The 24,264-nt window shown below is 39.3% G+C and overlaps 2 protein-coding genes and 1 non-coding gene across 6 annotated transcripts in view; 2 read left to right on the top strand and 1 right to left on the bottom strand.

Moving 5' to 3' along the window:
* The first annotated feature begins 1,038 nt into the window (after positions 1 to 1,038).
* Positions 1,039 to 1,141, top strand: LOC122436140. Its single transcript, XR_006267908.1, has one exon. It is a non-coding gene; the product is annotated as a U6 spliceosomal RNA (small nuclear RNA).
* A 108-nt stretch (positions 1,142 to 1,249) lies between these two features.
* Positions 1,250 to 24,264, bottom strand: part of ITGB1BP2 (integrin subunit beta 1 binding protein 2) — a 39,536-nt gene continuing 16,521 nt past the window's right edge. For 2 of the 4 annotated variants that reach the window (XM_043458265.1, XM_043458266.1), the window contains one exon: positions 1,250 to 1,520. In XM_043458265.1, coding sequence (XP_043314200.1) covers positions 1,419 to 1,520 — 102 coding nt within the window. In that variant the 3' untranslated portion in view covers positions 1,250 to 1,418. Of the gene's footprint in view, positions 1,521 to 1,756; positions 1,873 to 24,264 lie in introns of all 4 variants that reach the window. The other 2 variants (XR_006267439.1, XM_043458267.1) reach the window with 2 other exon arrangements.
* Positions 21,836 to 24,111, top strand: LOC122434650 (calcium-binding and coiled-coil domain-containing protein 2-like). Its single transcript, XM_043458256.1, has one exon. It carries the CDS (start codon positions 21,908 to 21,910, stop codon positions 23,258 to 23,260), a length of 1,353 nt encoding a protein of 450 aa, XP_043314191.1. The 5' UTR covers positions 21,836 to 21,907; the 3' UTR covers positions 23,261 to 24,111.

The raw sequence follows: 24,264 nt of genomic DNA, 5'->3' as shown, positions 1-24,264 counted from the left end.
ACAACTGAGTTCATACACCACAACTACTAAGCCTGTGTTCTCAAGTCCAGGAGCCACAGCTACTGAAGTCTGCATACACCAGATCCACAACAAGAGAATTCCATAACTAGAGAGTAGCCACTGCTCACAAACTAGAGAAAGGCCTGCACAGCAAGGAAGACCCAACACAGTCAAAAATAAATAAATAAACAAAATTTTTAAAAAATGCAAAAAGATCCTTGGTGGTCCAGTGGTTGGAAATCTGCCTGTCAACGCAGGGGATCGGGTTCAATCCCTGGTCCAGGAGAATTCCACATGCTGCATGGCAACTAAGCCCATGTGTCACAACTACTGAGCCCTCACTTTAGAGCCCATGAGCTGCAACTATTAATGCCTGAGTGCCCTAGAGCCTGCACTTTATAACAAAAGAAGCCACTGCAATGAGAAGCCTGTGCGTTGCAACAGAAAGAGCCCAGAAGCAACAATGAAGGCCCAGTGCAGCCAAAAAAAAGTTTTAATGGAAAAGGAAAATCAAAAGCCAAAGAAGAGATTCAGAAAGTACATTTCAACCCACATAACAAGAACCTGATTTACTTCAGATACAAAAAGCTTTTACAAAGCAATAAGAAAAGAGAAATAGAAAACTAGGCAAAGGACATGAGTAGTATACACACACACATGCAGACAAAAAGGAAATATATGTGAATTTTAAGTATATTAGAAAGCTTAGGGAATTCTGGTGGCCCAGTGGTTAGGAGTCCATGCTTCCATGCAGGGGACACAGGTTCAATCCCTGGTCAGGGAACTAAGATCCCACATGCTGAGCAGAGTGGCCAAAACATAAACAAACTAACAAAAGTTTAACCTTACTCATGATAAAAAGACTGTTATGATATCACTCTTTTCCTATAAAAATGGCAGTATCAGATAGTTTGATAATATATTATTTTGTCAAGGCTGTAGAGAAACACTCATATTTTGTTGCTGGATTGTAAATCGGTATATCTTTTGTAAGGCAACTTATCAAAAAATTTAAAGTGTGCTCACTTTGGCACACTTTACTACATTACTACAGCACATTACTACAATTGGAACAATATAGAGGTTAGCACAGCCCCTGCACAAGGATGATACACAAATTCATGAAGTGTTCCACATTTTTAAATACATGTATATGTATAACTGAATCATCTTGCTGTACACCTGAAACTAACACAGCATTGTAAATCAACTATACTCCAATAAAAACCTTTTTAAAAAAGGAAAAAAATAAAGTTTATATGCTTTTTTATTTGTAAGTAACAGAAAACTCAACTCCAGTAGTCTTAAACAATAAAGAGGATCTATTGGTTCCAAATTCCAGGGGATGAGTGGGCTTGGAAATTGGTTTGCTTCTGTGGATCAACAATATCACCAAGGGCCTAATTTCCTACCATCTGTCAGTTCAGTCGTCCCAAGTGTGAGCTCCATTGTAAATTTGACTCTGTTCTTGGTAGCAAAAGGGCTGCAGCACTTGAACTCTTCACATCAGCTACACCATACTGTGCGAAAGAAGAGACAAAGCTGACTTTTATTCTCTCTCACAAGAGCAAAGGAAAAAAAAAAGAAAATAAATCTTCTTCCTCCCAATATGTCAACAAATATCTTCTACCATTTCATTGACTTGGTATCACTGGACCATTCCTGAACTTTCCCTTTGACAGGACAGTGGTATGCATTGATAGGTGAAGGCCTGGCTTGCCTGAACCAATAACCAAGGCATGGGGGATGGACTTACTTTGATCGTGTTACACGGTGGTGCACCCACTCTTGAAGCTGGGAGTGAGATCAGTTCCACTCGCTTCAAACTTTATGACTGCTGAACAATGGTGAAGACATGGCATGGATACTGGGCTGGGAATAATATCAATCACTATAATACATTGATACAACAATCATACCTCTAGGAATTTTTCCTAAAATATACTAACCCACATGAGCAAATAAGTATGTTCAGATGTTTTCATCAGTAAATCAGACAGACAGATATTCAAATGCATGTGCACACATACATATACCCCCATGTATATACTTGTATGGTTTGCATAAAAGATATCTGGAGGAATAAACAAGAAAATGACAGTGGGCATCTCTGGAAAGGGAACCGAGGGAACAGGGGTTATAACTTCAATTGTATATCCTTTTATATTGCTTGTGTTGTTTTTTGCCATGTGCATGTATTTTTAGTAAAAAAAAAATTATTAGTTATAGGTTTCTAACCTGTCAGATTGTCAAAGATAAAAATATTTCTTACTAGTTTCTTTATTGGTCAAAATCACCGAGCAGGAAGACTCTGAGCTTACCTCCTCTCAATGGCACCACCAAAATCGCAACTATTTGATGAGAGCAACTGTTGATGAGAAAGACCAGAGTCTAGCAGAAAAGATCTCCTACAGCTAAAGTAGTAGGAACCACAATGAGATGAGTAGGAGGACCAGAGTCACAGTATAGTCGAGACCCATACCCCAGAGTGGGCAACCTATAGATGGGAGAATAATTACAATTGCAGAGGCTCTCCCCAAGAAGCGAGGGGTCTGAGCCCCACACTGGGCTCCCCAGTCCAAATGTCCAACATCAGGAAGATGATCCCCCAGAATGTTTGGCTTTGAAGGCCAGTGGGGCTTACTATCAGGGGAGCCGGAGGGTTATGTGAAATAGAGACTTCAGTCTTAAAAGGCATACAAAATCTCACACGCTCCAGGACCCAGGGCTGAAGCAGTAATTTGAAAGAAGTTCAGGTCAGCCCCATCTGTTGATCTTGGAGAGCCTTCCAGGGAGGCAAGAGGCCAACGGGACATAGACATATGTCTCATCCTGGAGACGTAGACACTGGGGCTGGCAAGCACCATTTTGGAATCCTGCTTCTAGTTTATTAGCCTTGGGATGCTGCCCCACTCCTGCCCACCAGCCTGTAGGCACCCATATTGGGATGCTTCAGGCCAAGCAACTAGTCAGGCAGGAACAGCCACACACACCAGCAGGTAGGTGGTCTTAAAACCCTCTGAACCCACAGCTGCCTCTGGACATGGCCCTGTCCACAGAGGGCCCAGGACCCAGTCCTATACACCAGAGCACAGGCACTAGACCCAGGACCCCCAAAGCCCTGCAGCCAGAGACCCCCAGGACTCAGCTCTGTCCACCAGTGGGCAGACACCAGCCTCAGGACACCCTGTGACCTGGACTCACTCACCCGTGAGCAAGCTCTAGCCTTGGAACCAGCCTCACCCACCAGTGGGCAGACACCTGCCCAAGGACCACTGTAGCACCACAACCTGCCATGGCAGGACCCAGCCCACCCACCAGCAGGCTGGCACTAGCCCTGGAACCTACTGGGCTATGCCCTCACCCACCAGCAGGCCAACATCGGCTCTGAGACATCTTGAGCCCGTCAGCCACCAGGATCCATCCTCAATCACCAGTGGGCTGACACAAGCTTGAGGACAACCCAGACCCTGCAGCCATGTCAAGAACTGGTCTCAACCACCAGTGACCAGAAATCAGCTCTGGGACCCCTCGGCCCTGCAGCCAGAGACCCCAGGACATGGTTCTACCCACAAGTGGACTGGCACTAGCGCCAGGACCCAGCTTCACCCATTGGTAAGTGGGCACCACTGGTGAGATCTCCTGGACTCCAACCCCGCCAACTAATGGATAGACACTGGCCCCAGGATCACCACAGCCCCACAGCCTGCCTTCTCAGGACCCAGCCAAAACATCAGCAGGCAGAGAGCAGCCCTGGGACACCCTGGGCTCCTTAGCCAGCAGCCTTGGGATCCAGCCCCATACACCAGTGGGCTGAAACCAGCTTCGGGATGCATAGGGCCCTGAAGCCAGAGATACCAAGACCTGGCTCTGCACACCAATGAGCTGGCAATAGCCTTGGGACCACCTGGGCCCTAGCCACACCTATCAGCAGGCCAATACCAGCACTGAGATGCCTTGGACTCCTCAGCCAGCCACCTAGCCCTATTTACCAGTGGGCTAGTACCAGCAATGGAATACCCGGGAACCTGCAGCCAGGCATGTCAGGAACCAGCCCCATTCAGAAGGCTGAAACTAGATCCAGGAAATCCATCCTAGAAACTGATTCTGCCTACCAGTGAGCAAGCACTAGCCTAGGACCACCCCCCCCCCCATAACCTGGATCCTTCAGCCAGGATTTGTGACCTGACCCTGCTGACCAGCAGCTAGTAGCCTCTATATAATGCAGGGTCTGAAAACCAACCAAACCAGAGGTGAGCCACACCTATGAGACCACCCACAGTAGTCAACCCACCATAACAGAAGGAACCACTTCTAGAGCATATAGCTCTGGTGACAACAGGGAAGTGTGCTGCTGGGACACATAAGATGTCTCCTACAGAAGGCTACTTCTCCAAGGTTGAGAAACATAACAAGCTACCAGATACACAGAAATAAAAACAGCAAATTAGGCAGAATGAGGTGACAGAGGAACATGTTCCAAATGAAGGAACAAGATAAAACTCCAGAAGAACTAGGTGAAGTGAAGATAGACAATCTACCCAATTAAGAGGTCAAAGTAATGATTGTAAACATGATCAAAGAACTCAGGATAAGAAGAGATGAACAGACTGAGAAGTTAGAAGTTTTAAACAAAGACTTAGAATATATAAAGAACAACCAAACAGACAAAGAATACAATAAGTGAAATGAAAACTACACTAAAAGGAATTAAAAGTACACTAAATGATACAAAGGAATGGATCAGCAAGCTGGCATACAGAGCAATGGAAATCACCAAAGTAAAACAGAAAAAAGAATAAAAAGAAAAGAGGACAGTTTAAGAGACCTCTGAAACAACATCCTGGAACATACACATTACAGGGATCCCAGGGGGAGAAGAGAGAGAAACGGACAGAGAATTTATTTGAAGACATAGTAACTCAAAACTTCCCTATCCTGGATATCCAGATATCCAGGTCCAGGAAGTACAGAGTCCTAAACAGGATCAATTCAAGGAGGACCATACCAAGACACACTGTAATTAAAAGGGCAAAAATTAAAGATAAAGAGAATATAAAAAGCAGCAAGGGAAAAGCAATACATACCATACAAAGGAATTCCCATAAAGCTATCAGCTAACTTCAGCAGAGACTTTTCAGGTGAGAAGGAAGGGGCACAATTCATATGAAGTGAAGTAAAGGAAAAACCTACAATCAAGAATGCTCTACCCAGCAAGGCTTTCATTCAGATTTGATGGAGAAATCAAAAGTATTACAGACAGGCAAAAAAATGAGTTCAGCACCACCAAGCCAGCTTTATAAGAAACATTAAAGGGAAGTGAAAAAGAAAAGGCCACAGCTATAAACATGAAAATTACTAAAGGAAAAAGCTTACTGATAAAGGCAAATATACAGTAAAGGTAGTAAATCATCCATGTACAAAGCTAGTAGGGAAGTTTTAAAATAAAAGCACTAAAATCATATATATATTCAGTAAGTCGTTAAAGGCTACATAAGATGAAAAGATGTAAAATATGATGTCAAAAACAGTAATCATGGGGTGAGGCAAGTAAAAATGCAGGGCTGTTAAAATGCCTTTGAAATTAAGAGATTAGCAGCTTAATCACATATATGTATATATACATTGATTTTATACACATACAGACACGCACACACACACACCCCTGATGATAACCACAAACTAAAAACTTACAGTAGAAACACATACACAAAGAGAAAGGAATCCAAACTAACACTAAAGACAGTCATCAAATTACAAGAGAATAGAACAAAAGAATAAGAGACGATCAAAAAAATTACAAAAATGACCCCTAAGTAATTAACCAAATGGCAATAGGTATGTATCCATCAATAATGGGGAATGCACTAAATGGAAATGCACTAAATGCTCCAATTAAAAGACATGGAGTGAATGAATGGATACAAAGACAAAACCCAAATATATGCTGCCTACAAGAGACACACTTCAGATCCAAAGACACACACAGACTGAAAGTGAGGGTATGGAAAAAGGTATTCATGCAAATGGAAATCAAAAGAAAACTGGGGTAGCAATACTTATATCAGAAAAAATAGACTTTATTTTATAGGTTATTAAAACATTTATTGGAATTTAGTTGCTTTACAATGTTGTTAGTTTCTGCTATAGAGCACAGTGAGTCAGCTGTACGTATAATACATCCTCTTTGTCACCACAGAGTACTGAGTAGAGTCCTCTGTGCTATACAATAAGTTCTCACTACTTATCTATTTTATACATGGTAGTGTAAATATATCAAAACAAAGACTGTAACAAGAGACAAAGAAGGGTATTACATAATGATTAAGGGATCAATTCAAGAAGATATAACAGTGACTTCCCTGACGGTCCAGTGGTTAAGACTCTGTGCTTCCACTGTATGGGGCACAGGTTTGATCCTTGGTCATGGAAACTAACATCTTGCATGCTGTGGCAAAGCTTCCTCACAAAAAGAAGATATAACAATAGTAAGTATACATGCACCCAACATAAGAGCACCTAAATACATACAGAAAATATTAACAGACATAAAGGGAGAAACTGAACAGCAACACAATCATACTAGGTGATTTTAACACCCCATTTCCAAAAATGGACAGATAATCTAGATGAAAAATAAGCAAGGAAACTCTGGTCTTATATAAAACATTAGTCCAAATGGACTTAATAGATAAATATAGTACATTCCATCCAATAACAATGGAATACACACTCTTTTCTAGTGCACATGGAATGCTCGCCAGAAGAGATCAAATGCTAAGCGATAAAACTAAGTTTCAGTACATTTAAGAAAACTAGTATCACATCAAGTATCGTATCTTTTCCAGCCACAATACTATGAGACTAGAAATTAACTACAAGAAAATAAAACTGCAAAAAAAACCCCACAAATACATGGAAACTAAACAAACCAAAGGATCAATAAAGAAATCAAGAAGAAAATTCTAAAAATACCTGGAGACAAAAGAAAATGAAAACATAATGATCCAAAATCTATGCGACACAGCAAAAGCAGTTCTAAGATGGAAGTTTATAGTGATACAAGGGACTTCTCTGGTGGTCCAGTGGATAAGACTCCTTGATCCCAATGCAGGGAGCCCCAGTTTGATCCCTGGTCAGGGAACTAGGGCCCATATGCTACAACTAAAGATTCTGTATGTTGAAACTGAAGATCTCACATGCTGCAACTAAGGCCTAGTGTAGCCAAATAAATAAATAAATACAGTGATACAAGCTTACCTCAAGAAACAAGAAAAATATCAAATAAACAAATCTTACACCTAAAGGAACTAGAGAAAGAACAACAAACAAAAGCCAAAGTTAGTAGAAGGAAAGAAATCAGAGAGAAATAAATGAAATAGTGACTAAAAAAACAATGGAAAATATCAATGAAACTAAAAGTTAATTCTTTGAAAAGATAAATGAAATCAATAAACATTTAGCCAGACTCATCAAGGAAAAAAAAAGAAACGAGGGGCTTCCCTGGTGGCTCAGTGGTAAAGAATCCACGTGCCAATGCAGGAGACTCAGGCTCAATCACTGATCTGGGAAGATCCCACATGTCACACAGCAATTAAGCCCATGTGACACAACTATTGAGCCTGTGCTCTGGAGCCTGTGAGCCACAACCACTGAAGCCCATGAGCCCTAGAGCCTGTACACCACTATAAGAAGTAAGTCACAATAAGAAGCCACCACAATAATTGTGGAGCCTGTAATCCACAATAAGAAGCCACCACAATAAGAAGCCTGTGCACCTCAACTAGAGAGTAGCCCCCTCTTGCTACAACTAGAGAAAAGCCTGTGCAGCAATGAAAACCCAGCACAGTCAAAAATAAATAAACATTAAAAAAAAAAAACAAAAGGGTCCTAATCAATAAAATCAGAAATGAAAAAGAAAGTACAACTGGTACCACAGAAATTAAAGGGATCATAAGAGACTACTACAAACAACTATATGCCAATTAAATGGACAACCTAGAAGAAATGGACACATTCCTAGAAATGCACGATCTCCCAAGACCGAACCAAGAAGAAACAGAAAATATGAACAGACTAATTGCCAGTAATGAAACTGAATCAGTGATAATAATAAAAAATCCCCCAACAAACAAAAGACCAAGACCAGATGGCTTCACAGGGGAATTCTACCAAACAAACATTTAAAGTTGAGTTAACACCTATCTTTCTCAAGCTATTCCAAAAATTTGCAGTGGAAGGAACACTTTGGAACTTTCTATGAGGCCAACATCACCTTGATACCAAAACCAGACAAGGATATCACAAAAAAAGAAAACTATAGGCCAATTATCATTGATGAACTTAGATGCAAATATCCTCAACAAAATATTAGCTAACCAAATCCAACAATACATTAGACAATCATACACCATGATCAAGTGGGATTTATCCCAGGTATGTGAGAATGGTTCAGTATCTACAAATTAATCAATGTCATACATCACATTAAAAAACTGAAGAATGTAATAAAAATAAATGAAAAAATAAATAAATAAAAAAAATAAAAAGCAAAAAAAAAAAAACCTGAAGAATGAAAATCTTATGATCATCTCAATAGATGCAGAAAAAGCTTTTGACAAAATTCAGTATTCATCTATGATTAAAAAACTCTCCACAAAAGTGGTATAGAAAAAAAGGGAATTCCCTGGCAGTCCAGAAGTTAGGACTCTGTGATTTCACTGCCAAGGGCCCAGGTTCAATACTTGGTGGGGGAATTAAGATCCCACAAGCCACGCAGCATAGCCAAAGAGTAAAAAACAAAATGGGTATAAACGGAACATGTGTGCATGTGTGCTCAGTCACTCAGTCATGTCTGGCTCTTTACAACCCCATGGACTGTAGCCCACCAGGCTCCTCTGTCCATGGAATTTTCCAGACAGGAATACTGGAGTGGCTTGCCATTTCCTATTCCAGTGGGTCTTCCTGACCCAGGGATCAAACCTGCGTCTCTTGCATTGGCAGGCAGATCTTTACCACTGTGCCACCTGTGAAGCCCATAGAGGGAACATACCTCAACATAATAAAGGCCACATATGGTGAGCCCACACCTAACATCATACTCAACAGTTAAATGCAGAAAGCATTTCCTCTAAAATCAGGAACAAGACGAGGATGCCCACTCTTGCCACTTTTATTCAGCATAATATTGGAAGTCTTATCCACAGCAATTGGACAAGAAGAAGAAATAAAAGGCATCCAAATTGGAAGGGAAAGAAAACTGTCATTTTTTTGCAGACTACCTGATACTATACATCGAAAATTCTAAAGACACCACCAAAAAAACAGTAGAGCTCATCATTTGGTAAAGTGCAGGATACAAATTAATACACAGAAATCTATTGCATTTCTATACACTAACAATAAACTACCAGAAAGAGAAATTAAGGAAACAATTTCATTTACAATCACATCAAAAGGAATGACATACTTAGGAATAAACCTAACTAAGGACATAAAAGACTGGTACTCAGAAAACTATAAGATACTGGTGAAAGAAATTAAAGATGACACAAACAGGTAGATATACTGTGTTAATGGATTGGAAGACTTAGTAGTTAAAATACTACCCAAGGTGACATACAGATTCAATGCAATCCCTAACAAAATATCCATAGTATTTTTCACAGAACTAGAACATATAATTTTAAAATTTGCATGGAAACACAGAAGATCCCAAGTAACCAAAACAATTTTGAGAAAGAAGAACAGAACTCAAGAATGATGCTCTCTGACTTCAGACTATACTACAAAGCTATAACAATCAAAGTAGTATGGTACTGCCACAAAAACAGACACATAAATCAATGGAATGGAATAAATAAATAAAACCACACACTTAGGTCAATTAATTACAATGGAAAAAAGACAGTCTCTTCAGTAAATGGTACCAGGAAAGTTGCACAGCTACATGTAAAAAATGAAATTAGAACATTCTATAATACCTACAAAGAAAGCTGAGCACCAAAGAATGAATGCTTTTGAACTGGTCTTGGAGAAGACTCTTGAGAGTCCCTTGGACTGCAAGGAGATCCAACCAGTCCACCCTAAAGGAGATCAGTCCTGGGTGTTCATTGGAAGGACTGATGTTGAAGCTGAAACTCCAATACTTTGGCCACCTGATGTGAAGAGCTGACTCATTGGAAAAGACCTGATGCTGGGAAAGACTGAGGGCATGAGGAGAAGGGGACGACAGAGGATAAGATAGTTGGATGGCATCACTGACTCAATGGACATGGGTTTGGGTGGACTCTGAGAGTTGGTGATGAACAAGAAGGCCTGCCGTGCTGTGGTTCATGGAGTTCATGGGGTCACGACTGAGCAACTGAACTAAACTGAACTGATAATACCATAAACAAAAATAAACTTTAAAACTCCTAAAACAGAGCACAGGCAGAAGAACTCTCTTTGACATAAATCACAGCAATATTTCTTTGGATCTGTCAATTAAGGCAAAGGAAACAAAAGCAAAAATAAGCAAATGGGACCTCATTAAATGTAAAAGCTTTTGCTCAACAAAGAAATGATCATGTATTAGGAGCTGAAAAAAGTTGGTTCTTGTCTCAGTTCTGCTAATAACTATAATTTTTCTGTTTCATTAAGTGATTATTAAAAGCATAACTATGCATTCTTCTCTAAAATAAATAAATAAATAAATAAATAAAAATTGAAAAAAAAAAAAGAAAAGCCTGGCAGGCTAAAGCGTAGGGGGTTGCAAAGTTGGACATGACTGAGCAACTAACACACACACACACATATATGTGTGTATGTGTGTGTGTGTGTGTGTGTGTGTGTGTGTGTATGTGTATATATATATATATATATATAACAGGTTTGCATGAAGTTAGGTACTTTTCAAATCAAATAAACTGAATACAAAGAAAAAAAAATGATCATGAAAATGGAAAGGCAGCCTACTGAATGGGGAAAAAATATTTGCAAATTATATGACTGACTAGGGGTTAATATTCAAAATATATAAATACTACATACAGCTCAATATAAAAAAAACTGATTTAAAAGTGGGCAGAAGATCTAAATAAATATTATTCCAAAGAAGACACACAGATGGTCAACAGATGCTCAACACTGCTAGTCATCAGAGAAATGCAAATCAAAACCACAATGAGATATCACCTCACACCTGTAAGAATGGCTATCATCAGAGACAACAAATAACAAGTGTTGGTGAGGATATGGAGAAAAGGGAACCCTAGTACACTGTTAGTGGGAATGTAAATTGGTGCAGCCACAGTGGAAAACAGCATGGAGATTCTACAAAAAAACTGAAAACAGAATTACCATATGATCCAGCAATTCCACACTTGGGCATATATCCAAAGAAAATGAAAACACTAATTTTAAAACATAGATGTACCCCAAAGTTCATCAGTTCAGTTCAGTTGCTCAGTGTGTCTGACTCTTTGCGACCCCATGTACTGCAGCACGCCAGGCCTCCCTGTCCATCACCAACTCCTGGAGTTTACTCAAACTTATGTCCATTGAGTCGGTGATGCCATACAACCATCTCATCTTCTGTCATCCCCTTCTCCTCCTGCCTTCAATCTTTCCCAGCATCAGGATCTTTTCCAATGAGCCAGCTCTTCGCATCAGGTGGCCAAAGTATTGGAGCTTCAGCTTCAGCACCAGTCCTTCCAGTGAATATTCAGGACTGATCTCCTTTAGGGTGGACTGGTTGGATCTCTTTGCAGTCCAAGGGACTTTCAAGAGTCTTCTCCAGGGAGGTGGGAGGGGGGATCGGGATGGGGAATACTTGTAAATCCATGGCTGATTCATGTCAATGTATGACAAAACCCACTACAATATTGTAAAGTAATTAGCCTCCAACTAATAAAAATAAATGGAAAAAAAAAGTCTTCTCCAACACTACAGTTCAAAAGTATCAATTCTTCAGCACTCAATTTTCTTCTTCTTCTTTTTTATTTTTATTTTTTGATCAGCTTTCTTTATAGTCCAATTCTCACATCCATACATGACTACTGGAAAAACCATAGCCTTGACAAGCGGACCTTTGTTGGCAAAGTAATGTCTCTGCTTTTTAATATGCTGTCTAAGTTGGTAATAGCTTTTCTTCCAAGGAGCAAGGGTTTTTTAATTTCATGGCTGCAGTCACCATCTGCAGTGATTTTGGAGCCCCCCCCCCCAAAAAGTCTGCCACTGTTTCCCCATCTATTTGTCATGAAGTGATGGGACCAGATGCCATGATCTTAGTTTTCTGAATGTTGAGTTTTAAGACAACTTTTTCACTCTCCTCTTTCACTTTCATCAAGAGGCTCTTTGGTTCTTCTTCACTTTCTGCCATAAGGGTGGTGTCATCTGCATATCTGAGGTTATTGATATTTCTCCCAGCAATCTTGATTCCAGCTTATGCTTCATCCAGCCCAGTACATCTCATGATGTACTCTGCATAGAAGGGTGACAATATACAGCCTTGACATACTCCTTTCCATATTTGGAACCAGTCTGTTGTTCCATGTCCAGTTCTAACTGTTGCTTCCTGACCTGCATACAGATTTCTCAAGAGGCAGGTCAGTTGGTCTTGTATTCCCATCTCTTTCAGAATGTTCCACAGTTTATTGGGATCCACACAGTCAAAGGCTTTGGCATAGTCAATAAAGCAGAAGTAGATGTTTTTCTGGAACCCTCTTGCTTTTCAATGATCCAACGGATGTTGGCAATTTGATCTCTGGTTCCTCTGCCTTTTCTAAATCCAGTTTGAACATCTGGAAGTTCAGAGTTCACATACTGTTGAAGCCTGGCTTGGAGAATTTTGAGCATTACTTTACCAGCGTGAGATGAGTCCAATTGTGTGGTAGTTTGAGCATTCTTTAGCATTGCCCTTCTTTGGGATTAGAATGAAAACTGACCTTTTCCAGTCCTGTGGCTAATGCTGTTTTCCAAATTTGCTGGAATGTTGAGTGCAGAACTTTCACAGCATCATCTTTTAGGATTTGAAATAGCTCCACTGGAATTTCATCACCTCCACTAGCTTTGTTTGTAGTGATGTTTCCTAAGGCCCACTTGACTTCGCACTCCAGGATGTCTGGCTCTAGATTAGTGATCATACCATCGTGGTTATCTGGGTCATGAAGATCTTTTTTGTGTAGGTCTTCTGTGTATTCTTGCCACCTCTTCTTATTATCTTCTGCTTCTGTTAGGTTCATACCATTTCTGTCCTTTATTGTGCCCATCTTTGCATGAAATGTTGCCTTGGTATCTCTGATTTTCTTGAAGAGATCTCTAGTCTTTCCCATTCTATTGTTTTCCTCTATTTCTTTGCATTGATCACTGAGGAAGGCTTTCTTACTGGAACTCTGCATTCAAACGGGTATATCTTTCCTTCTCTCCTTTGCCTTTTGATTCTCTCTCTTTTTTTTTTTTGCTTCTCTTCTTTTCACAGCTATTTGTAAGGCCTCCTCAGACAACCATTTTGCCTTTTTGCATTTCTTTTTCTTAGGGATGGTCTTGATCCCTGCCTCCTGTACAGTGTCATGAACCCCCATCCATAGTTCTTCAGGCACTCTGTCTATCAGATCTAATCCCTTGAATCTATTTCTCACTCCCACTGTATAATCATAAGGCATTTGATTTAGGCCATACCTGAATGGTCTAGTGGTTTTCCCTACTTTCTTCAATTTAAGTCTCTTCATAGCAGCATTATTTACAATAGCCATGATATAGAAGCAAAGTAAGTGTACATTAACAAATGAATGGATAAAGAAGATGTGTTAAAGAATGAAATTTTGCCATTTACAACAACATGGATGGACCTGGCAGGTATTATGCTTAGTGAAATAAGACAGAGAAAATAATTTATGTTGCCACTTATATGTGAAGTCTAAAATATAAAATTATGGAAGAAAAAAAATAAAAAATAAAATATAAAATTATGTATAAAATAAATAAGCTACGTAGACTTCCATGGTGGTCCAGTGGTTAAGAACCCACCTGCCAGTGGAGGGGACATGAGTCAGATCCCTGGTCTAGGAAGATACCACATGCAGCCAGGCAACTAAGCCTGTGTGCCACAACTATTGAAGCCTGCATGCCCTAGAGCCTGTGCTCCACAACAAAAGAAGTTACTGCAATGAGAAGCCTGCACACCAGAACTAGAGAGTAGCCTCAGCTTGCTGCAACTAGAGAAAGCCCACACGCAGCAATGAAGACCCAGTGCAGCCACAAATAAATAAATAAGCTACAAGGATATACTATACAACATAGGGAATATAGCCAATATTTTATAATAATTTAATTTTTTCAAGTTCTGCTTATTTATTTTTTTGGCTCTGCTAGGTCTTAGTTGTAGCACACAGAATCTCCAATCTTCATTGTGGCAAGCAGGATCTTTAGTTGCAGCATGCAAACCCTCAGTTGTGGCATGTGGGATCTAGTTCCTCGACCAGGGATCAAACCCGGAAGCATGAGTTTTTAGCCACTGGACCAGCAGGGAAGTCCCTATAATAATTTTAAATGCTATATAATCTATAAAAATTTTGAATCATTATGTTATACACCTGAAACTAATATAATATTATAAATCAACTATACTTCAATTTATAAATTGTTAATAGTTAGCAAGGGTGATGAGAATCAGACTCATATATACTGCTGATGGATTTATAAATTAATACATCCTCTTTGGAAAACAATCTGGCAAAATCTATTAAAATTAATAATGCACAGAATATTTTACCTAGCACCTACACATCTAGGATTTTATCCTATTGATATACATATTGGCAAAGGTGCATGAATAAACATATGTACTGCAGTAGTGTTTGTACCAAGGTGAAAACCATTTATATATCCATCAACAGAGGATTTGTTATCTATGTTATGATATATCCACAAAATGAAAGTTAATTTTTTTATTGGAGGAAAGTTGCTTTATAATGTTGTGTTGGTTTCTGCCATACAACAACATGAGTCAGCCATAATTATACATATAATCCCCTCTCTCTTGAGCCTCCTTCCCCTCCCCCCATCCCGTCCTTCTAGGTCATCACAGCAGAAGTTAATTTTAAGAAAGAATTCTACATAGCAATGAAAAAGGACAAATTATTATTATTATTGTTATTGGCAGCACTGCATGGCTTGCAGGGATCTTAGTTCCCTGACCAGGAATCGAACCCAGGCCTCTGGTAGTGAAAGCCTAGAATCTTAACCACTGGACAATTAGGGAATTCTGAAGAACAAACTGTTGATACTTTGAAAATAGATGAAGCTCACAGACAATGCTGAAAGAAGTCAGATTCAAAAGAGTTCATACTCAGTATGATTCCATGTATATGAAATTCAAATATAGGCAAAACTAATCTATGACTATAGAAGTCAGAAAGCGGTTAATCTTGGAACTGGATAATGACTGAGGTCACGAGGAGCTAGCCTCTGTAGTGCTGGAAATGTTCTGTTTTGAGCTGGGGGTTGTTTCATAGATGTATTCATACACAAAAATGTATATCTCTGTCCATATATACATATATGGTACATTGGCAGTAAAGCAGAGGAAACAATGAATAACTACAACTCTAGTGGGTAACTGCTGCAGCAGACTCTTGCTCTGAAGTCATCTAATCCCTGGTGGGCAACAACGTTTTAAAAGCCCTATGCTTACAGGTGTTGTCTAATTGGAGTTCAGCCCAAGAATAGGGAAAACAGTAGAACAGCAATATTTGAAGGGAAATAGCTGAGAATGGATTTTTTTAAATGCCAACCTTAAAACTCAGGAATCCCAAACAGGAAAAAGAAAACAAAGAAAGGAATCTCCACTTGGACATTTTTAATGAAACTTCAGAACATCAAAAAGATTGTAAAAGGAACAAGAGAATTTGTGTCTACTTATAGTATACAATACTACCTATGACATACTCTTGTCCCTCAATAGAGTAAAAAATAGAACGCAAATGTAAATCTAATCACGTCTCTAGCTCTCCTAGGTATTTAGGAAATATAAGGAATAGGAAAATATCACCACAGGGATACAATTACTAAAATGTATCTTATGGAAAGTGCTATGAGACAAATCACTCAGTTTCTTCAACTAATAAATCCCATGGGAGTTAAAAAAAATGGTGGGAGAAGGAACGGGCACCTATGGATTAAGACACTAAAGAAACAGGGACTTCCCTGGTAGTCCAGTGGTGAAGAATCTGCCTTCCACTACAGGGGACATGGGTTTGATCCCTGGTCAGGGAACTAAGATTCCCACATGCTGTGGGGCAAGTAAGCCCCCATGCCACAACTACTGAGCCAGTGTGCCACAACTAGAGAGCCTGTGCATTGCAACTACTGAGCCCATACCCCACAACTTGAGAGAAGCCTGCAAGTCACAATGAAGAGCCTGAGCAGTGCAACAAAAGATCCCTCATGCCACAACTAAGATTCAATGTAGCCCAAAATAAATAAATAAATAAACATTTTTTAAAAAAAGAAACATATCAACCAATTGCAGCATATAACCTGTGCTTGGATCATGATTCAAACAAACTAAAAATAAACACACAAACATTTATGAGACAATCAGGAAAATTTGAACAATGACTGTATACTTGATGAATATAAGAATTTTTTAGAGGTGCTGGTTTTGTTGTCATGTTCTTATGATGTCAAGTTCTTATGTCTTAGAAATACATAGCAAAATATTTATGGATGAGATGAAATAATATGATATCTGATATTTGCTTCAGAATATTCTTACGTGGGCAGGGAAGCAGGAGCTAGCAAAATATAGATGAAACAAAATTGGCCATGAGAACCAAAACAATCTTGAGGAAGAAAAATGGAGCTGGAGGAATCAGGCACCACCCCAACTTCAGACTATACTACAAAGTTACAGTAATCAAGACAGTATGATACTGGCACAGAACACAGAAATATAGATCAATGGAAGGATAGAAAGCCCAGAGATAAACCCACACACCTATGGTCACCTAATCTATGACAAAGGAGGCAAGAATATACAATGGAGAAAATACAGTCTCTTCAATAAGCGGTACTGGGGAAACTGGACAGCTATATGTTTGTTTATTTGGCTGTGTTGGGTCTTAGTTGTGGCATGCCCTATATTCAGTTTCCATTGCAGCACACAGGATCTTTTAGTTGCAGCATGCAGAATCTTCAGGACTTTCCTGTAGTTCAAGTGGTAAAGAATCTGCCTGCAATGCAGGAGGACCAGGGTTCCATCCCTGGATCGGGAAGATTCTCTGGAAAAGGGAACAGCAATCCACTCCAGTATTCTTGACTGGAGAATCCCATGGACAGAGAAGCCTGGTGGGCTACAGTCTGTGGGATTGCAAAGAGTAAGACACGACTGAGTGACTAAACCACTTGCAGGATCTTGCAGCTGTGGCATGTGAGGATCTCTTTTTTACCTGCAGCATGAAAACTCTTAGTTGCAGCATGTGAACTCTTACTTGGGGCATGTGGGATCTAATTCCCTGATCAGGGATTGAACCTGGGACCCCTGCACTGGGAGCTTGGATCACCAGGGTCCTCCTGGACAGCTACATGTAAAATAATGAAATCACAACACTCTCTAACATTATATATAAAAATAAGCTCAAAATGGATTAAAGACCTAAATGTAAGGCTGGGCAATATAAAACTCTTAAAGGAAAATACAGACAGCATACCCTTTGACATAAATTGAAGCAAGATTCTCTCTGACCCACCTCTTAGATTAATGGAAATAAAAACAAAAATAAACAAATGGGACCTAATTAAACTTAAAAGGTTTTGCACAGCAGAGGAAACTATAAACAAGAGGAAAAGACAACCCTCAGAATGGGAGAAAATATTTGCAAATGAAACAACTGACAAGGGATTAATCTCCAAATATATAAACAGTTCACACAGCTCAATATTGAAAAAACAAATGAGACTGTCATATAGAATGAAGTAAGTCAGAAAGAGAAAAACAAATATTGCATAATATCACTTATATGCAGAATCTGGAAAAATGGTACAGGTGATTTATTTGCAAAGAAGAAATAAGAGACACAGGGACTTCCCTGGTGGTCCAATGGCTAAGACTTCGAGCTCCCAATGCAGGGGGCCTGGGTTCAATCCCTAGTCAGGAAACTAGATCTCACAGGCTGCAACTGAGAGTTCGCATGCCACAACTAAAGACCCTGCATGCTGCAATGAAGACTGAAGATCCCACATGGTGCAACTAAGACCCAGTGCAGCCAAAGAAAGAGAATATAGAAAACAACTGCAAGGCTTCCCTGGTGGCTCAGTGATAAAGAATCCACCTGCTAAGGCAGAAGACCTGGGTTCAATCCCTGGTCTGGGAAGATCCCACATGCTGCAGATCAACTAAGCCTATGCGTCACAACTACTGAGCCTGTGCTACAATTTCTGAAGCCCATGTGCCCTAGAGCCTGTGCTCTGCAACAAGAGAAGCCACCACAATGAGAAGCCTGTGCACCACAACTAGACAGTAGTCCCTGCTCACTACAACTAGAGAAAAGCCTGCACAGCAATGAAGACCCAGCACAGCCATAAATAAAATTTTTTAAATTAAAAAAAAGAGGAAAACAACTGCAATCATCATAATAGTGAAATACTAGTGGCATTCACCTTAAAGTCAGAACAAAATCAAGAATATTCACCTGTTTTCTCAACTATTACTGAATGTTGCTCTGCAGGTTCTAGCCAAAGCATGAAGACAAAAGTTAAAATGCTGTAAAGGAAGAATCATAAAATGTCCTTGTTTATATATGATATACAGACAATATAAGAGAATGAACTGAGATACTATTAAAATTAAATAGAAAAAGAGTTTAAGTTTTAAATCAATAACTTTTCTCTATAAAAACAATATCCAATTAGAAAATGCAATGGGGGAAAGATCTCATTCACAGCAGTGAAAAAAATGATAGGAATAAACCTAATAAGAAACATACAAAATACTGACATGAATAAAATTACAAAATATTACTGAAGGCTATAAGTATGAATATCTGACAAACAGATAGATGTACAATATTCCTGAATGAGAAGTCTCATTATTTAAAAACTTTTCAACTAAGTGTAAATTTCTATAACAATCTCATTGGGATTTGCGAGGACAGGGATAAGAGTACTAAACAAGTTGGTTCTGAAGTTCATCTGCAAGAACATATAAAAAGAGCCAAGAAGCTTTTAAAAGATAGAAGTGAGGGAAGCCTTGCCTACCAAATATCAAATTATTATATAAAGTTGTGAAATAGTTCAAGAATAGACAAATATATCAATGGAACTGAATAGAGAAGCGGTTATGTGTGAGAATTTAGTTTATGACAAGTATTGCATTTCAAATCTCTTCTGAGGCACCACTAAAAGTAAACCAAAACAATATACAAAATGTGTACAAACCTTAAAGGATAAAAAGTTCTTGGGATTTTCTCGATGCAGGAATGTCATCTGAGAAATTGTAGCTGAAATATTAATAGTAGCTGGGAAGAAATTTTGATCTTCTACAGAGGATACAGATAAGAAGGGGCCATTTCACCAGGAAAACTTTGCAAAGATCCAAGACACCAGGTACAGTAGAGGATGGACATGACATATGGGGCTGGAAACAGAGTTTAACAGAAATTTGGTGCCTGAAAACAGTAATCCCCCCTTAATTGCAGGGGATACTTTCTAAGACCCCCAGGGGATGCCTGAAACCACAGATAGTACCAAAACTTATATATACTGTTTTTTCCCTATACGTATTAGTATCTATGATAAATTCTACTTTATAAATTAGGTACAGTAAGAGAATATCCGAATTGCCAGCATCTACTCTTGTACTTTGAGGCCATTACTAAATAAAATAAGGGTTATTTGAACACAAGCACTGTGACACTGAGACAGCTGATCTGATAACTTCTAGGAGGTTACTAAGTGATTAATAGGAGGGTAGTGTATACAGCATGGACGTGCTGGACAAAGGCATGATTTACAGCCTAGAGTGGGATGTCAGAAGATTTCATCTTGCTATTCAGAACTGTGTTCAATTTAAAACTAATAATCCAATCAAAAAATGGGCAGAAGATTGAAACAGACATTTCTCCAAACAAAACATACAGATGGCCAATAGGCACACGAACAGATGTTCATCATCGCTTAATTATTCAAGAAATGCAAATCAAAACTACAATGAGGTACTACCTCACACCAGTCAGAATGGCCATCATTAAAAAGTCTAAGTCCAAATAAATAAATAAATAAATAAATAAATAAAAAGTCTAAGTCCCTGGCGGAATTCCAGTGGTTAGGACTCAGCGCTTTCACTGTCAGGTCCCAGGCCTGACCCTTGGTTGGGGAATTAAGATTCTGCAAGCCACGCAGTGCAGTAAAAAAGTCTACTAGTAATAAATGCTGAAGAGTGTGTGGAGAAAAGGGAAGCCTCCTACATGGTTGGTGGGAATGTAAATTGTATAGCCACTAGAGAAAACAATATGGATATTTCTCAAAAAACTAAAAATAGACCTACTATCATATGATCCTACAATCCCACTGTTGGCATATACCCAGACAAAACTATAATTTGAAAAGATACATGCACCTTTATGTTCGTAGCAGCACTATTCACAATAGTCAAGACTTGGAAACAACCTAAATGCCCATCGACAGATGAACGGGTAAAGAAGATGTGGTATATGTGTATATACAATGGACTATTAACCATTAAAAAGAATGAAATAATGCCACTTGCAGTAACATGGATGGACCTAGAGATTATCATACTAAGCAATGTAAGCCAGAAAGAGAAAGACAAATACTAAATGAACATAATCTATGAAACAAAAGCTGACTTACAGATATTGAGAACAGACTTGTGGTTGCCAAGGGGGAGAGGATAGAGATGGGAAGGACTAGGAGTTTGAGATTAGCAGATGCAAACTATTATATATAGGATGGATAAACAATAAGGTCATACTGTATAGTACAGAGAACAATATTCAACATCTTGTGATAAATTATAATGGAAAAGAATATGAAGAGAATATATATATATACATGCATAACTGAGTTACTTTGCTATACAGTAGAAATTAAATACAACATTGTAAATCAACTATACTTCAATAAAATATTTTTTAAAAACTTATGAGTTGCTTATTTCTAGAACTGTCCATTTAATGTTTTCAGACTACATTTGACTGAGGGTAACTAAAATCATGGGATGTGAAACCATGGATAAGGAGGACTACTATATTCAGTAAAAAATGCTTACTGTTTCCTGAGACCAGAAGAAATGCAAAATAAAAGTGAGATACCATTATTTGCATAACTTGTTGATAAAAATTTTAATTCATAACAAAATATTGAAGACGGTTTTGGGGAAACTGGTACCTCATACACTGCTGGGTGGCCATGTAAACTGAAACAGCCTTTGTGAAGGGAAATTGAGCAGTATATGTTAACACTTCAAATGTGTAAGGATATTCATACCTCCTTTCCAGCAATCCCACTTCTAGGAATCTATCCTCAAAAAATATTAGTATAAATATTCAAAGATATGTGTATAACAATTTTAATTGCTGCATAATTTGTAATATTAAAAAACTGTCAACAACTTAAGTGTTCACCAATAGCAGAATAGTTAAATAAATTATGACATATCCATACTATGCAGCACAAAAAAGAATGTCAGATCTATATATATTGATGTGGAAATATTTTAAAGGACAATAAAGTGATATGCTTAACAATTAAGCTACAGAAAAATATTTATAGAGTAATTCCAAATTGACCAAAAAGAAAAACTAAACCTCTCCTTAAAAATGTAGGTATCTTTTTAGCCCCGCCTCTGTCCCCGTCTGTGCCCTGTTGCTGTTGCGCTGCCGCTGGCTGCAGCCCCTGGACCCCTACCATGGAAGAGACAGTAGAAGATCCCCCCACATCAGCTGTCTTGCTGGACCACTGTCATTTCTCTCAGGTCATCTTTAACAGTGTGGAGAAGTTCTACATCCCTGGGGGGGACATCACGTGCTATTACACCCTCACCCAACATTTCATTCCCCATCGAAAGGATTGGATTGGCATCTTTAGAGTTGGATGGAAGACAACCCGCGAGTACTACACCTTCATGTGGGTTACTTTGCCCGTCGACCTAAACAGTGAATCAGCCAAACAGCAGGAAGTCCAGTTCAAAGCTTATTACCTGCCCAAGGATGACGAGTATTACCAGTTCTGCTATGTGGATCAGGATGGTGTGGTCCGGGGAGCAAGTATCCCTTTCCAGTTCCGTCCAGAAAATGAAGAGGACACCCTGGTTGTTACCACTCAGGGTGAGGTGGAAGAAATTGAGCAGCACAACAAGGAGCTTTGCAAAGAAAACCGGGAGCTGAAGGACAGCTGTGTCAGCCTCCAGAAGCAAAACTCAGACATGCAGGCCACGCTCCAAAAGAAGCAGGAGGAGCTGGAAACCCTGAAAAGCATCAATAAGAAGTTGGAACAGACAATGAAAGAACAGAAGGACTGTTGGGAGATGGAGCTGCTTCAACTGAAAGAACAAAATCAGAAGATGTCCTCAGAAAATGAGAAGATGGGAGTCAGGGTGGATCAGCTTCAGGCTCAGCTGTCAAATCAAGGGAAAGAAATAGAGAAGCTTGTTCAGGGAGTTCAAGATAAGACGGAGCAGCTGGAGCACCTGCAAGAGGAAAATGGCCAGCTCTTTCTCAGTTTAACTGAGCAGAGGGAGCACCAGAAGAAGCTTGAGCAGACAGTGGAGGAGATGAAGCAGAGAGAAACTACTGCAGCAAAGAAACAACAGGAGTTAATGGACCAGAACATGGACCTGTCAAAAAGACTGAGTGAGAACAAGATGATATATAATGTTCTACAGAGAGAGAAAGAGAAAATGGAAGAAGAAAATGATTTTTTGAAGAGAGAGAACAGCAGACTGCTGAGTTACATGGGTCTGGACTGTGACTCTTTGTCATATCAAGTGCCCACTTCGAATCAAGGAGGTACAAGACAAGACCCAGGACTTGTCTTTGGAAACCCATATTCTGGTATCCAAGAAAGTTCTGCCCCAAGCCTGCTCTCCATCAAGAAATGCCCCACCTGCAAATCAGACTTTCCTGATGATGTTTTTGATCACAACTTGGCCTTGGAGCAGCACCTGCAGACCCCTAGTTTGAGTTGTCCAATATGTGACAAGACCTTCTCAGCAAAAGAGAAGCAGATCTTTGAAGACCATGTATTCTGCCACACTCTCTAAGTGTCCCAGCCTCTTGGATCTACACTGTACATGTATTTTATACAGTAGAACCTATAGCTTCTTCTATGAGTTATGACCTAAGATCCTGCCTAACCTCAGTTATTAGGAATTTACTTAGTCCTACTGCCCCATAGGTGGAGTCATGTCAATTATCTGAAGAATAGTGTTAAGGGCTATTACTTCCATCCTTGAGAGTTACAACCTTTTAAGTCACCTAACTCCAGCTATATCAGCCTCTCACTTAAAATGCCTAGTCTTCTGAGGGTCTGTAGCATAAAGGCCCTGCCTGCAACAGAGCTGACCTGGCTCTTCACAGCCAGCCTGACTCAAGCGAGTAGTTTCCCAGGTTGTCCCACTGTTGTCCAAGGTCAGACCTTGAGTATGTTTGTACTTAGTCCTCACTCCTGACCCTGGGACTGGCGACTGATCTGGAATTGAGAATTTCTTCCTCCTCCTCAGGCCTAGCCCAAAATGGCATGGCAGAGAACCCAAACATCCAATTTGGATACCAAAGTTTTCTCACCTTGATTTCATAGCTCCCAATAGAAGCATTCCTGAATCATGGACATGAAACATTATTTAAATCACAGAAAGTCTTCTTTCTGTTTGTATTATACCTCTGAATGACATTTTTCTACTCTGGTTTTTCATGTGCACATAACTTTTATTGTTATAAGTCCTTTCTTAATGGTTAGTGGGACTTGGTAGAAACTGTATGGGTTTGTAACTTTCTAAGCAAGTGAGTTTGAAAAAGGATAAGTCAAAATAATGAGAACTATTGTTAGTCACATTAATACTAAAAATAAACTAGTCCTCTACTTCAGGGACTTTGGTAATTAAAAAAAAAAATGTAGGTATCGCTCATACTTTTACTATGTCTCTACATGTTGTATGCCAATATGCTTATAAATGTATAGAAAATGTTTGTAAGGATACACACCAAATTTCCTATGGTGACTTCTTCTGAGAACAATTTAAGAGTTCAAATACTGTGTTTTCCATTT

The sequence above is a fragment of the Cervus canadensis genome, chromosome X (genome assembly GCF_019320065.1).
Source record: "Cervus canadensis isolate Bull #8, Minnesota chromosome X, ASM1932006v1, whole genome shotgun sequence".
NCBI classification, from domain to species: domain Eukaryota; kingdom Metazoa; phylum Chordata; class Mammalia; order Artiodactyla; family Cervidae; genus Cervus; species Cervus canadensis.
This window is presented reverse-complemented; position numbering and strand designations above follow the sequence as displayed.